The sequence below is a fragment of the Pristis pectinata genome, chromosome 7, assembly GCF_009764475.1.
Source record: "Pristis pectinata isolate sPriPec2 chromosome 7, sPriPec2.1.pri, whole genome shotgun sequence".
NCBI lineage: Eukaryota > Metazoa > Chordata > Chondrichthyes > Rhinopristiformes > Pristidae > Pristis > Pristis pectinata.
This window is the reverse complement of record NC_067411.1, coordinates 56916088-56931434: the sequence shown is the minus strand read 5'-3', so window position 1 is coordinate 56931434 and position 15347 is coordinate 56916088. Positions and strand designations below refer to the sequence as shown.

Below are 15347 nucleotides of genomic sequence, written 5' to 3'. Positions count from 1 at the left end.
TTTATAACATTTTTATTGTACTATTGCAGAAAATGTGGGGAAAGGGACAAAATGGTCTTCAAGTATCTACATTTATTGGACAGTTGATGTCACTATATATATCTCTAGCTCACAAAAAATGTGTAGGTTTTGAGGTCAATAACAAAAGTATTCCAAGTATAAACATGAAGATGACTTACCTTTTCCAACTAGATCTTTACCAGTTATATCTCCTGTCAGCAATCAGATACTTGTATTCCAGTTGCAATCTTCTCTGAAGGGTGGAGACCTGAAAGGCAGAGGACACCAACATGCATCTTAGTTTTTTCTATAAATAATCAGAATTTCTTCAAAAGTACATAAGATTATGTGGGACTTTACCTTGCACTTCACATTTGCAAAGTAAAATTAGGTACAGGTGGTCCTTGCGTTACAGAGGGGTTGCGTTCTTAGAAAATCATTCTAGAAAATCATCCATATTGTGATTTTTTTTTTCCATAACAGGAGACCCTATTTCCTATTGAATGCCATGTTATAAGTGGAGATGTGTTCCTATGGATGTATTTCTCTCAGCAAATAAGTTATTAAGTTTGCTGATGACACCAAAATTGGTGTAGTGGATAATGAAGAAGGTCATCTAAGATTACAGCAGGATCTAGATCAACTGGAAAGTGGGTCAAGAGATGGCAAATGGAAATTAACTTGGACAGGTGTAAAGTGTTGCATTTTGGTGAGTTAAACCAGGGCAGAACTTGCACAGTAAATGGCAGGGCCCTGGAGAGTGATGCAGAGCAGAGAGACCTAGGGATACAAGTACACCATTCCATGAAAGTAGTGACCTGGGTAGACAGGGTGGTGAAGGTGTTTGGCACACTTGCCTTCATCGGTCTGGGCATTGAGTACAAGAGTTGGGACATCATGTTGCAACTGTACAAGATATTGGTGAGACCACACTTGGAGTATTGTGTGCAGTTCTGGAGGCCTAGCTATAGGAAGGATGTCATTAAGCTGGAAAGGGTGCAGAAAAGATTCACGAGGATGTTACCAGGACTGAGGGTTTGAATTAGGAGAGACTGTATAGGCTGTGGCTTTTCTCCCTGGAGTGTAGAAGGCTGAGCCATACAGAAGTATATAATATCATGAGGGGCATAGATAAGATAAGTGGTCACAGGTTTTTCCCAGGATAGTGGAGGCTAAAACTAGAGGGCATAGATTTAAGGTGGGAGTGGAAAAGCTTTAAGGGGCCCTGAGGGGCAACTTTTTCCACAAACAAATGGGATTAGCTCAGGTAGGCAACTTGGTCGGCATGGACAATTTGGGCTGAAGTGCCTGCTTCCATGCTGTATAACTCTTAAATAGTAATGATCAGTTACTGTAGCTGCTGGTTCAAGGCAGCGGGCCATTTAAGAGATTGTGGTACATTGGAGAGACAAGAGACTGCAGATGCTTATCACCTTCCAGCCTTCAGTTTGAATGGAGACATACACTTTTAAATGCCTATCAGGTATAGGTACGGTAGTTTAATGATATAACTCAAAATAAATAAGTGGTCTTTTAAGTTTACAACTTGCACTTATACATTTTGAGGATAAATAATATGGAAAACTCTTGGGGGGGGTGGTGTGGGTAAGAAAATAAACTGCTAGAGAGCAAAGTGGATCTACTGCACAAAAAAAACTGCTACATTATCTGCACATTTGTTAAGAAATGAGTTGAAGAAAATTAAAATAGACGAAATTTGTTGTTTCTTTTGCATTTGTGTTTACTTAGGTTTTTTTTCTCCCCACATAAATTCCGTGAGAGCAAATTTTATTCTGTACCTTGGATTTTTGGGTAATGATTTGTGAATTTCGTAATGGCAAATTTCTGTAACCTGAACAGCCGTAACGGGATGGCCTATATTTGTACATTGTTGTACATCTCTACCAAAGCATCTTTGTGTGTCTTGGTACCTGCAGTCTTGAACTTCCTGTTTTCAATCTGAAAGCTGAGTTGCTAGTAATTTCTTGCATGGGTGGAAGACGTAGTTGTATCATGTCAAAAATTATTTTGTAACTTTCTTGGGCTGGTTGTAAAAAAAAAATTGTTTGGTATCTTCATGACTGGGACTATGACCATCTTTGGTTTTCTATTCAAATGTTCAATGTTAAATGTAGAGTCTACATATCAAAAAGCTTATATCTTAAAAGGTACATTATCTACTTTCTTCAGGATTTGCTCTTCAGATGAGTATTTTCCACAGAGGGAGCTCTAACTACTTTGGGAGCTTCCTTAAGCAGCTGAATTTTTATAGTCAGCCGTCAACTTCAAACATACTTACCAGGTGAAACTGATAAAATATAATGCAGGAAGGCAGAGCATTACCCTAATTCTTTGTTGACAACTTGACCTAATTATGTTGGTCTATGGTAAATGTTTATATTAAACAATCCTATAAAAACTGACATTATTCTTCAATTGCAAACCATGATTGCAGTTTCTTTTTTACAAATTGTCAAGTAAAGATATCAATGCATTGATCTGCAAGTCCCACAAATCTGGTACTTATTTATCTACTGTGATCTAATAGGAGACTGAATGTTCTTTAAATTCAAAATTTCTCTAGCTTTTAGGATTATTCTTAAGGACTGATCTTTATCTAGATTGATCTAGAATCATCAACGTGATAAATAAACTGCTTCAACATTAATGATTTTCACCAAATGTGACTGCCTGTTTTTTTTTCTATGTAGAAAAAGCTGCATTTTCTTTAATACTAATAGAAAGCTGCTTGGAAACAACATTTTTTTTTAAGTTTCTGAATAATTTATGAAAATTTGAGTTTTTCTTTAACTTGGTGAATCATGTTCACTTCCTGTTATCAGCAACGTTTTATGCATCATAAGAACAAAACTAAATGCATTAACCGTTTTTGCATCACCTTGAATCCATTCCATACTGAAAATTCCACAAAACACATCTAAATCTGCACAGAGATCAATATTTCATTCAGAAATGTGCATGTTTTGATAAATTTGGCACATTTCAAATTGTTTCTTTAGTTTCTAATTTCAGTGTCTTGCCTAAAACAGTTCAAATAGATTTGTTTGTTACTTTGGGTACATTACAGATGTATGGTGCAGTATGAGCATTTTGTTGCTTTAGCAATGGAATGAATTACTGCTGTGAATCATTACATCAGACAGAAGTAATTTGTTTGTTCCATTTTAAGCATTAATGACTGAATTTTAAGCCAGTTGTTCACATCCTGCATTTTCTGGAAAATTGAAGTCCAGAATTAACTAAAATTCTTGAAGGCTTTTTGGTCCATTCTTTTTCACTTGATGTTCATTTATACTGATACTTATTTTAAAGGTCTGTTTGAACTTGATTCAAATCTCCTTTTATAAGATTTTGTTGTGGTTTAGATTCTTGTACTATTCTCCAGCAAACTCTCCCAGTTCCTGACTGGTTGTAGCTGAACCTTGCAGAAGTTTCCTGTAAACTGATCATGAAGCCAAATGTGGATCTATCTGCACCCAGCCTGTTCTCCTTTGTGGGTAAAGGGAAGATGATGGGGTGTAGCAGTGATATAGAAACAAAATTGCATGACATTTGGAGTCTTATTTCTAAATAATTCTTGCCAGAATAAAACAACTCAAATCAAAATTTTATTTTAAGTATATTTAGTTCTTTGTAATTGCACCTAATTTGCTGATTTTTCTCATTTTCCTGGTAAGATTCATATGCACTTTGGAACTTTTGATTCCTCTCAATATTGTTTACAAACAACATTAATAAATGCAGTTTTTTTATTCTGTCGGAGCATGAGATTAAGCAAAGGGACATTTAACTCTGTTGTTAAATGTTTTGTCTCTAATCCAATGAGCCAACCAGTATAGACAGTTGAGGCCTGTCTGTCGATGTCAGTGGACAGGTTGCAGATGTCGTGTGCAGTGGATCCCAATTGACTTGCATTGAAATGACAAAATACACAAATCTAGTCTTCGCTTTCAGTGATCAGATCACCAGTTCAGTGAATATTTTTTGTCAGATCCTTTCTTTTATCAAAGGCTGTCAGCAGTTTAAGTCTCCAGTGGGTTTTTTTCCCCCTCTTAAAAAGCTTTGTTGATTCTGGATTAATGCAAAAAAGATTATAACAGAGGAAGTGGTACTTAAAATAACTAGTTTTAGCCACTTATTTCTCCAAAACAAAATATACCAGATCATGGCTGTGATAATGTTTATCCTTTATTTTGTAGTAGGTTCAATGTGTTAGTGCCTGTGCCATTCTCGTTTAAAAAATTAGACCTTAAGGTTGGATTATTTCTAATCAAGGTGATAGATTTACTTTTTTTAAATCTAGACTTTACAAGGTAGGTGGTGATCACTTTAGCACAGCTTTGTGAGATGAGCGTTATTGACAACAGGTTTTTCCCCCATGATATTTTTATCTTAAAGGTTGAGTTTGTAATGGTTATTAGGCAAAACTTGTTGGTTTACATTGGCTGATCTATTAACCAGTGGAGCAGGTTCTGTGACATTGATATCTTTAGCCCTGGTGATCAGAATCACATTCTTTTTTTTTGCACATACATTTGTATATGCTTGGTTTGAAAAAGGAACTCTGTTAATGGAATAAAATATCTAATTAGACAATAATCTTAGGAATAAAACAACCTGAAATATGCTGCATTTTAGGAAATGTAATTATGATTAATGCCACCATTTTAATTACAAAGCAAAAAATAGCCATTTTATGACTTTCACTTATTGAAACCAAATACATAGTATGCAAATTTAAACGTAGTTATTCAGTAGAGATGTTTAAGTATCATTTACTTAAGAGGGTTCTTGGCTGTTTTTGGAAAATTATATTATCATTTTCAATCCTAATACTCTCACCTTTAAACACTATCAACAATCATGTCATGCATATATGTTAGTCTTAAACACCCAGCATTAATCTGGTGAATTGGATTGCCCAACCATTATAATTTTGTTTTAGGAAGAATGCTTGTCAAACGTGTATTACCAGCAAGGTGCCAGGGAAAATTCTCCTCCTGTGGATTTTGGTGTATGGTAAACATAGGATTTCCCATTTTTGTGGCATTGTTAATTTCCTGATCAATGCTTCTTCATTATAGGGAACTTCCAAACTAAAAGAAAATATTGAAGACTGCTTGGCCCACAGGATTATATGCAATTGTTTTGTGAATGAAAACTATTAATTTCCTTAGTGAGCTATTTGTATAAATATGATTGATTTTAACCTAATTAGGTTGATAGTGTTACTTAAGGTCAAATATAAATTTGGTTCCTGCTAATTAGTTTCAAAATTGTTGATTGTTGCCTCCAGTCTACTCCTCTACACCTGGCAGCCGGTTACAATCGTGTGCGAATTGTTCAACTCCTCCTCCAGCATGGAGCAGATGTACACGCCAAGGACAAAGGGTGAGTTAAGGGTTACATTTCCCATGGCATGCTAAAGTAATAGAACACTTCTGCAACATTGAATACTTTTCTGAGCTGTCAAGGACCAATGGCTAACAAATTCATACAAGGTATTAACCAGCTGTTTTTTAAATAATTGTTCCAGCAATTGTTACTAGTCCACTGAAAGTGAGAAATGCAATGCTGTAACACTCCCAAAAAGTATCTGTTGGACCTGCTTCACTGAGAAGTGTGATTTCATTTTAAAATCCAACAGTAAATGTATAGCTGTAAGTAGTAAACAGTAAATATTTCTCCTCTATTTTTACCATGGAGAAAGACATGAAGACTTCGGAATTTGAGATAGTTAGCGGGAATGTCTTGGGGATAGTCTGCATTACAGCAGGAGAGATACTGGATGTCTTAAAACGTATGAATGAGGTATATCCGAGTGGGAAGCTAGAGAAGAAATTGCGGGAGCCCTGGCTGAGATGAATGCTACGTCATTAGCCATGGGTGAAGTGACGGAAGACTGGAGGGTGGCGAATATTGTGCCTTTATTTAAGAAGGTCTACAAACAAGAACCTGGGAGCTATTGACCTGTAAACCAAACAACTGTGGTAGGAAAGTTACTAGAGGGGATTCTGAGGGATAAGATATTCATGCATTTGGAAAGAAGGGGGTTGATTAGGGATAGTCAGCACGGCCTTGTGAATGCCATGGAAAATTGGATTACATGGGATCCAGTGAGAGCTAACTAATTGGATGCACAATTGGCTTAATGGTAAGTAGCAGAGGTTGAAAGGTTGATTTTCAGACTGGAGGCCTGTGAGTAGTGGTATTCCCCGGGGGTCAGTGGTAGGCCCATTGCTATTTGTCATCTATATCAATGATTTGGATGCAAGGCATGATTAGTAAGTTTGCAAATGACACTAAAGTAGGTGGTGTCGTTGACAGAGAAGATGATTATCAGGAATTAGAGGAATCTTGATCAGCTGGGTAAGTGGGTCAAGGAATGGCAAATGGAGTTTAATTTGGATAAGTGTGAGGCGTTGCATTTTGGGAAGACAAATGAGGGTAGGACTTTCACAGTGAAATGGAAGGGCCCTGTGGAGTGTTGTAGAACAGAGGGACCGAGGAGTACTTACATGGTTCCCTGGCGTCACAGGTAGATAAGGTGGTGAAGAAGGCTTTTGGCACCAGCCTTCATCAGTTAGGGCATTGAGTATAGAAGTTGGGATGTTACGTTGCAGTTGTACAAGACATTGGTGAGGACACATTTAGAATATTGTGTTCAATTTTTATCACCCTGCTACAGGAAAACTGCTATTAAGCAGGAATGAGTGCAGAGGAGTTTTACAAGAATGTTGCTGGGATTCAAGGGACTGAGTTATGGTGAGAGGTTGAGCAGATTGGGATTTTTTCATTGGAGCATTGGAAAATAAGGGGTGATCCATAAAATCATGAGGGGCATAGATAGGGTGAATGTGCACAGTCTTTTTCCCAGGATTGGGGAATCAGGAAGTAGAGGGCATAAGTTTAAGATGAGAAGAGAACCTGAGGGGCAACTATTTCACCCAGAGAGCGGTCATTATATGGAATGAGCTGCCAGAGGAAGTGGTTGAAGCAGCTGCATTAACAACATTTAAAGGCACTTGGACAGATACATGGATAGGAAAGCTTTAGAGGGATGTGGGCCAAAAATGGGCAAATGGGACTAGCTTAGATGGAAATCTTGGTCGGCATGGACCAGTTGGGCTGAAGGGCATTTCTCTGTGCTGTATGACTCTATAAAGGGCACAGTGCCAAAATTTTTTTTTTATCGGATGTAAAATTGAAGTATTACATTGAAACGGGTTAAAGTGCTTTTATTTCTATGAAAGAAAATGCACCCAAGTGCTTAGCCAACAACATTAAAGGTTAAAACCATAGAACAACACAGCACAATACAGGCCTTCGGCCCACTATGTTGTGCCGACCTTTAAACCACGCCTAAGACTAACCCCTTCCTCCAATTTATCCCCCTATTTTAAATTCCTCCATATGCTTATCTAACAATCTCTTGAACTTGACCAACGTATCAGCCTCCACCACCACCCCAGGCAGCGCATTCCATGCACCAACCACTCTCTGGGTGAAAAACCTCCCTCTGACGTCTCCCTTGAACTTCCCATCCATTACCTCAAAGCCATGCCCTCTTGTATTGAGCATTGGTGCCCTGGGAAAGAGGCGCTGGCTGTCCACTCTATCTATTCCTCTTAATATTTTGTATACCTCTATCATGTCTCCCCTCATCCTCCTCCTCTCCAATGAGTAAAGCCCTAGTTCCCTTAGTCTCTCGTCATAAGCCATACTCTCCAACCCAGGCAGCATCCTGGTAAATCTCCTCTGCACTCTTTCCAACGCTTCCACATCCTTCCTAAAATGAAGCGACCAGAACTGGACACAGTACTCCAAGTGTGGTCTAACCAGAGTTTTGTAGAGCTGTATCATTACCTCGCGGCTCTTAAACTCGATCCCACGACTTATGAAAGCTAACATCCCATAAGCTTTCTTAACTACCCTAGCCACCTGTGAGGCAACTTTCAGTGATCTGTGGATATGAACTCCCAGATCCCTCTACTCCTCCACACTCCCCAGAATCCTGCCATTAACCTTGTACCCTGCCTTGGAGTTAGTCCTTCCAAAGTGTAGCATCTCACACTTCTCCGGATTGAACTTCATCTGCCACTTGTAGGCCCGGCTCTGCATCCTATCAATATCCCTCTGTAAGCTTTGACAGCCCTCTACACTATCCACAACACCACCGACCTTTGTGTCATCTGCAAACTTGCTAACCCACCCTTCCACCCCCTCATCCAAGTCATTAATAAATATCACAAAAAGTAGAGGTCCCAGAACCGATCCTTGTGGGACACCACTAGTCACAGCCCTCCAATCGGAATGTACTCCCTCCACCACAACCCTCTGCTTTCTACAGGCAAGCCAATTCTGAATCCACATGGCCAAGCCTCCCTGGATCCTTTACCCTCTGACCTTCTGAAGAAGCCTACCATGTGGAACTTTGTCAAACGCCTTACTAAAATCCATGTAGACCACATCTACTGCACTACCCTCATCAATCTTCCTGGTCACCTCCTCAAAGAACCCTATCAGGCTTGTGAGACAAGATCTTCCCTTCACAAATCCATGCTGGCTGTCCCTAATCAGTCCATGATTCCCTAAATGCTCATAGATCCTATCTCTTAGAATCCTTTCCAGCAGCTTGCCCACCACAGATGTAAGGCTCACTGGTCTGTAGTTCCCTGGACTATCCCTACTACTTTTTTTGAATAAGGGGACAACATTCACCACCCTCCAATCCTCCGGTACTATTCCAGTGGACAACGAGGACTTGAGGATCCTAGCCAACGGTTCAGCAGTCTCCTCTCTCGTCTCACGAAGCAGCCTGGGGAATATTCCATCAGGCCCCGGGGACTTATCTGTCCTAATATTTTCTAACAGCTCCAACACATCCTCTCTCTTGATATCAACATGCTGTAGAACATTAGCCTTACCAACACTGTCCTCAGCGTCATCAAGGACCCTCTCCTTGGTGAATACTGAAGAGAAGTATTCATTGAGAACCTCACCCACTTCCACAGCTTCCAGGCACATCTTCCCACCTTTTGTCTCTAATCGGACCTACCTTTACTCTCGTCATCCTTCTGCTGTTCATGTATGTGAGAAAAGCCTTGGGATTCTCCTTAACCCTACTCGCCAAAGCCTTTTCATGTCCCCTTCTCGCTCTCCTCAGCCCCTTCTTAAGTTCCCTCCTTGCTACTCTATATTCCTCACGAGCCCTATCTGATCCTTGCTGCTTACACCTTATGTATGTTGCCGCCTTCTTCCTAACTAGTTGTTCCACCTCTCTTGTCAGCCATGGTTCCTTCACCCTGCCATTCTTTCTCTGCCTCACCAGGACAAATTTATCCCTAACATCCTGCAAGAGATCCCTGAACATCGACCACATCTCCATAGTACACTTCCCTTCAAAAATATCATCTCAATTTACACTCTCAAGTTCTAGGCTTATAGCTTCATAATTTGCCCTTCCCCAATTAAATATCTTCCTGTCCTCTTTGCTCTTATCCTTGTCCATGACGATGCTAAAGGTTATGGAGCGGTGGTCACTGTCCCCCAAATGCTCACCCACCGAGAGATCTGCCACCTGACCCAGTTCATTACCTAATACTAGATTTAATATGGCATTCCCTCTAGTCGGTCTGTCAACATACTGTGACAGGAATCCGTCCTGAACACACTTTACAAACTCTGCCCTGTCTAAACCTTTGGTACTAAGCAGGTGCCAATCAATATTTGGAAAGTTGAAGTCTCCCATGATAACAACCCTGTTATTCTTGCACCTTTCCAAAATCTGCCTCCCAATCTGCTCCTCAGTATCCTTGCTGCTACCGGGGGGCCTACAGAATACTCCCAGTAGAGTAACTGCTCCTTTCTTGTTCCTAACTTCCACCCATAATGGCTCTAGAGAGGATCCTTCTACATTATTCACCTTTTCTGCAGCTGTAATAGTGTCCCTGACCAGTATCACCACCCCTTCTCTTCCCCCCGACCCCCCCCCCCCCCCATCCCTTTTGAAACATTGAAGACCAGGAATATTCAATATCCATTCTTGCCCTGGTGACAGCCAAGTCTCCGCAAGAGCCACAATATCATAGTCCCATGTACTTATCCAAGCTCTTAGTTCATCATCCTTATTCCTGATACTTCTTGCATTTAAGTAAATGCACTTTAGCCCATCCACCTTTCTACTTTTATAGCCTGTACTCTGCTTCTCCTTCCTCAAAGCCTCTCTACATATTAGATCTGACTTTTCCCCATCCACTTCCTCCTCTGACCTACCCCTCTTGTTCCCATCCCCCTTGCAAACTAGTTTAAACTCTCCCGAACCACCCTAGCAAACCTGCCTGCAAGGATATTGGCCTCCCTCAGGTTCAGGTGTAACCCATCCTCTCTGTACAGGTCCCACCTTCCCCAGATGAGATCCCAATGATTCAAAAATTTAAAACCTTCCCTCCTGCAGCAACTCCTCAGCCACACATTCATTTGCCATCTCCTCCTATTCCTACCTTCATTATCACATGGCATTGGCAGCAATCCTGAGATTGCTACCTTTGAGGTCCTGTTCTTCAGCCTTCTGCCTAGCTCCCTAAGCTCACTTTTCAGGACCTCATCCCTCTTCCTACCTATGTCGTTGGTACCAATATGTACCACGACTTCTGGCTGTTCTCTCTCTCGATCAAGAATATTGTGGACCTGATCAGAGACATCCCGGACCCTGGCACCTGAGAGGCAACATACCATCTGAGATTCATGCTCACTTCCACAGAATCTCCTATCTGTTTCTTTGACTATCGAGTCCCCTATCACTACTGCCCTCCTCTTTTCCTCCCTTCCCTTCTGAGCAGCAGGACCAGTCCTAGTGCCAGAGACCTGGCTACTGCTGCTTGATCCCTGCACGTCACCTCCCTCAACAGCATCCAAAGTGGAAAACCTGTTATTGAGGGGAACAGCCTCCGGGGTCCTCTGCACTATCTGCCTGTTCATTTTCTTTTTCCTTTTCCCTCCCCTGACAGTCACCCTTCTATCTACTTCCTGGTCCCCAGAAGTACCTGCTCTAAGGGGGGGGGGGGGGGAGGGGGTGGGGGTGACTGTCCCCCAATGCACAGTATCTACATAACTCTCTCCCTCCCTGATGCTTCGCAGTGTTTGAAGCTGCCACTCCAGCTCATCAGTTCTGAGCCGAAATTCTTCCAGCCTCAAGCACTTACTGCAGATGTGGTTACTGTACACCACAGCAGGGTCCACTAGCTCCCACATCAAGCAGCTGCAGCACACCACCATGTCCTCCATCTGAACTAATTCCTTCCCTACCTAGTTTTATCCTACTTAAAAATTTAAACCTTACCTTTTCCTACCAGCTACTCACACGCCTCGCCCCTTTACACTGAAGCCCCTTGAGCCAAGGCCCAAACACTCTGCTCCCTCTCACTCCACTGCCCGCTCCGATGCTGCCAGTTGGTTATGGCAGTCTTTTTAAACTGTTTGCGCGCTACCAACTGGCATCACGTGCCTGTGCAGTTACTCCCTGCTATCCCTGAACCATTAAGGAAAAAAAATACTTATCTGTTCGGAACTCCTTGGATGCTTCTGCTTGCTCGCCCCTCACTCCTGATTGAAAACACCGAAGTCTTCTCTTTTTAAACTGTTCGCACGCTACCGACTGATGTCACGCGCCTGCACAGTTACTCCCCGCTATTCCTGAACCGTTAGGAAAAACAAAATTATCTGTTCGAAACTCCTCGGCTGCTTCCATTCGCTTGCCTCTCGCTCCTGATTGAAAACCCTCTCGCTCCTGATGGAAAATCAGATTAATTAGAAAATTGACTTGCACTTTGTTCAAAGCTTCAGGTACACCCTCAAGCTTAAACATTCTTTCAGGAACAGAAAATAAGAGAAATTCATAGCATTGACTGAAGTAAGGTAAAAGCTGGACACAATCCATAAATTGGACTCGCAAACCAGCCCTGCCTATGGCTAGAATGTGCTGGAAGAAAAGTTCAGTCTTCTCGTCCCACTTCTGACATTAAGTGTGTCAAGACAACATCCCACTGGTGTGGAACATTCTATGTCACACCATTGGGAACCTCTTGCACTATGTTCACCAATGAAATACGATTATTTGTTACTGTTCTGCTGTGTACAGGTATTTCTATCCAGGGAGAGCATAATCAAATTTAAAACTGTGACATTAGAAAGCTCTAAGGGCAGTATGTTCTCTCACTATTAGCCAGTTGGAAACAAAGATTGAGAAAAAGATTTGTAATATCTAGTGAAATGATGTAGAGGAGAAGCAAACTGATTAGTGTATTGTGATAAACCAGATATAATATTTGACCCCAAGTTAACCTTCTGACCCCATATCTACTCTGGTACACATTTTCTACTTCCATTTCCACAAAATCAGCAACCGTTACCTTCAGTCAATTTGCCGCCAAGTATCACGGTAATTTCATATTTAACTCTCCATTGTTCTCTTGACCAGCCTTACAACCCTCCCCCCCCCCCATTTCAGATGGACAAGCGCACAAGGGATTTAGGAATGCCACAACCTGCAAGCTCATTTCCATGTCACATACAATCCTGGCTTTGAAACTTTATGCCATTCTTTCTTGCATTTCATTTCACACCTTTTAATATTCAACTCTTTTGAAAAGTTCTTAACATCTTGAGTTGGCAAAGCTATTGATTATTATGCAGAGGCCCATGGCAGTTAGACAGAATGTGTTAGTAGATATAGGGAGTATTTTAAATGATGAGTTTTGGTCATAACTTTACCACCTAAATATTTTAAATATTCTGTTAATGTCTGTCCAGGCTCAAATGAGTTGTAACTTTGGCGAGATAACCAAGTGGGCGGCACGGTAGCGTAGCGGTTAGCGTGACGCTATTGCAGTGCCAGCGATTGGGGTTCGATTCCCATCACTGTCTGTAAGGAGTTTGTACGTTCTCCCGTGTCTGCGTGGGTTTCCTCCGGGTGCTCCGGTTTCCTCCCACATTTCAAAGACGTATGGGTAGGTTAATATGGGGGTTTAAAATGGGCGGCGCAGACTCGTTGGGCCGGAAGGGCCTGTTACCACGCTGTAAATAAAATTTTTAAAAAAATTTTAAAGAAGTGTCTATCAGTTGCTACTTAGGTAGAATTTGATGTGGGGTTCAGTTGAAGATACAGCTATTGAATTTCCTTGGGCAAAAGAGGAAATCCAGAAGATTTGTGCTTCCCAGAATAAAAAAAATGATTAATACTTTATCTCTAATAATTTGTATCTTTTATTCTGTAAAGTCCTTGACTGAATTCTGTCTTCTCTCCTCAGTGGCCTTGTACCTCTTCATAATGCTTGCTCATATGGACATTATGAAGTCACTGAATTATTGTTGAAGGTAAGAACAGTTACGTTTACTTTTAGGTTTAAGGTACTTTCATTTAAATTACTAGGTAGTTAAGTGCATCCCCATTTTCATCCAATATGCATACAGTTCTGTGTCCTATGTGCTAACGAGAAGTGATTATACGTTCCAATCTCCACTTAAAATGTTTATCTTTTTACCTAGTTTTCATGAAAAAATCTGTCACAATGGTTCCCATTACTTTGTAAATTATAAGAATGTTATATAGTTTCATAATATTCTTATGATGTTTCATTGTCAAGGATTCAGTTAAGGCACAGAACAAAGAAAATGGTGTTGAATGTTCTTTTGGTTACAATAGTAATTGTTCTGGATGCCATTAGAATTTTGTTTTTCTTTTGCCTTTAGCATGGAGCCTGTGTAAATGCCATGGATCTCTGGCAATTCACACCACTGCATGAAGCTGCATCTAAGAACAGGGTGGAAGTCTGTTCACTTCTATTAAGCCATGGTGCAGACCCCACCCTAGTAAATTGCCATGGTAAGAGTGCAATGGATATGGCTCCCACTCCAGAATTAAAAGAAAGGCTTGCATGTAAGTATCTAAACTGCACAGAAATGAAACTACAGGGAATTCGTAACAGGCTAAATATTTTTAGCATCGAATACTCCAGCAAATGGATCATGATATAGTGGATTATTCACTTGTATTTGTGATTTTATATACAGTGGGTTAGGAGGGGGTGAAACAAAAGAAGGGTAAACATAACTAAGTGAATTACCACAATAATGAATGTCAGAGCACAATTTCACCACAGTGTTCTCAAAGCAGTGTCAGAAATGGGTTGCAAGCAAATTACTCGCCTTTCATTTGAGGTTGACGTGTACAATAAATATCTCAGCAAAGTTGTAAAGCTTTTTCACTGGATTATTGAGTTTCCATAAGTGATTTAAAAAATTGCCTTCCTGATTAGTGATGTTAATTCTTTGAAATATTTTCAATGCTAACTGCACTAAACGTCACATCCAAACTATTTGATTATCTTATGTTAACTTTTAATTTAAGCTATTTGCAGTGATAAATCTTGTTCAGCCAAGCAATTAAAATATTGATTTAAATTTTGTAATTAAAACCTGCAGATGAAGCCATGTAAAACTTTGGCTAAATAAGGTCTCTCCAGTTTCCTCCCACATTTCAAAGATGTACAGGTTAGGAAGTTGTGGGCATGCTATGTTGGCGCCGGAAGCGTGGCGACACTTGCGGGCTGCCCCCAGAACACTACGCAAAAAGATGCATTTCACTGTTTCGACGTACATGTGACTAATAAAGAGATCTTATCAATTGTCCTTTATGCGAGTATCTTACTGATGACCTTATTTGCAATATATGTGTAATATTCACAGTCCAGAATGTCATGTGTTTCATTGGCTTGAGTTTTTGTTTCTGCTGCTTTATATTTAAAAGAAGGTTAAATACAATATTTAAACAAAAACCAATTTTGGCATTAAAATGATAATGAATTGATGCTGTAAACTACTTTCTCTTTTTAAATAGATGAATTTAAAGGCCATTCCTTACTGCAAGCTGCAAAGGAAGCAGATTTGGCAAAAGTGAAAAAGAGTCTTGCCTTAGAGATAATAAATTTCAAGCATCCACAGACCCATGAAACCCCACTGGTAATGATCTGACCTTATTGCATACTTATTGCAGATAAACTTTGTTTTGTTTTGAAGTGGTTTCAGAAAAAAAATGCGTGATCTTATGCAGTTGTAGAATTTTGTAGCAGGAAAAGCCCAGTCAGTATTTGTTCTTGCAAAGTCCAGAGTCCTATTGCCCTGAACTTTCTCCTTGCACTGTTTAGAAATATTCTTTCTGTAATATTAAACCATTTTCCTTTTAAAAGTTGTTGTAGATTCTGCTTCACCATTATTTCAAGTTGAGCAGAAATGAACAGTCAAAAATAGTTTTCAGTTCCATCCATGTT

General features: G+C 40.4%; 1 protein-coding gene across 3 annotated transcripts in view; it reads left to right on the top strand.

The window, feature by feature from the left end:
* LOC127572969 (poly [ADP-ribose] polymerase tankyrase-1) overlaps positions 1–15347 on the top strand; it is a 105272-nt gene that overhangs the window by 41499 nt on the left and 48426 nt on the right. For all 3 annotated transcript variants that reach the window (XM_052020702.1, XM_052020701.1, XM_052020699.1), the window contains 4 exons: positions 5318–5412; positions 13329–13395; positions 13771–13957; positions 14918–15039. In XM_052020702.1, coding sequence (XP_051876662.1) covers positions 5318–5412; positions 13329–13395; positions 13771–13957; positions 14918–15039 — 471 coding nt within the window. The remainder of the gene's footprint in view (positions 1–5317; positions 5413–13328; positions 13396–13770; positions 13958–14917; positions 15040–15347) is intronic.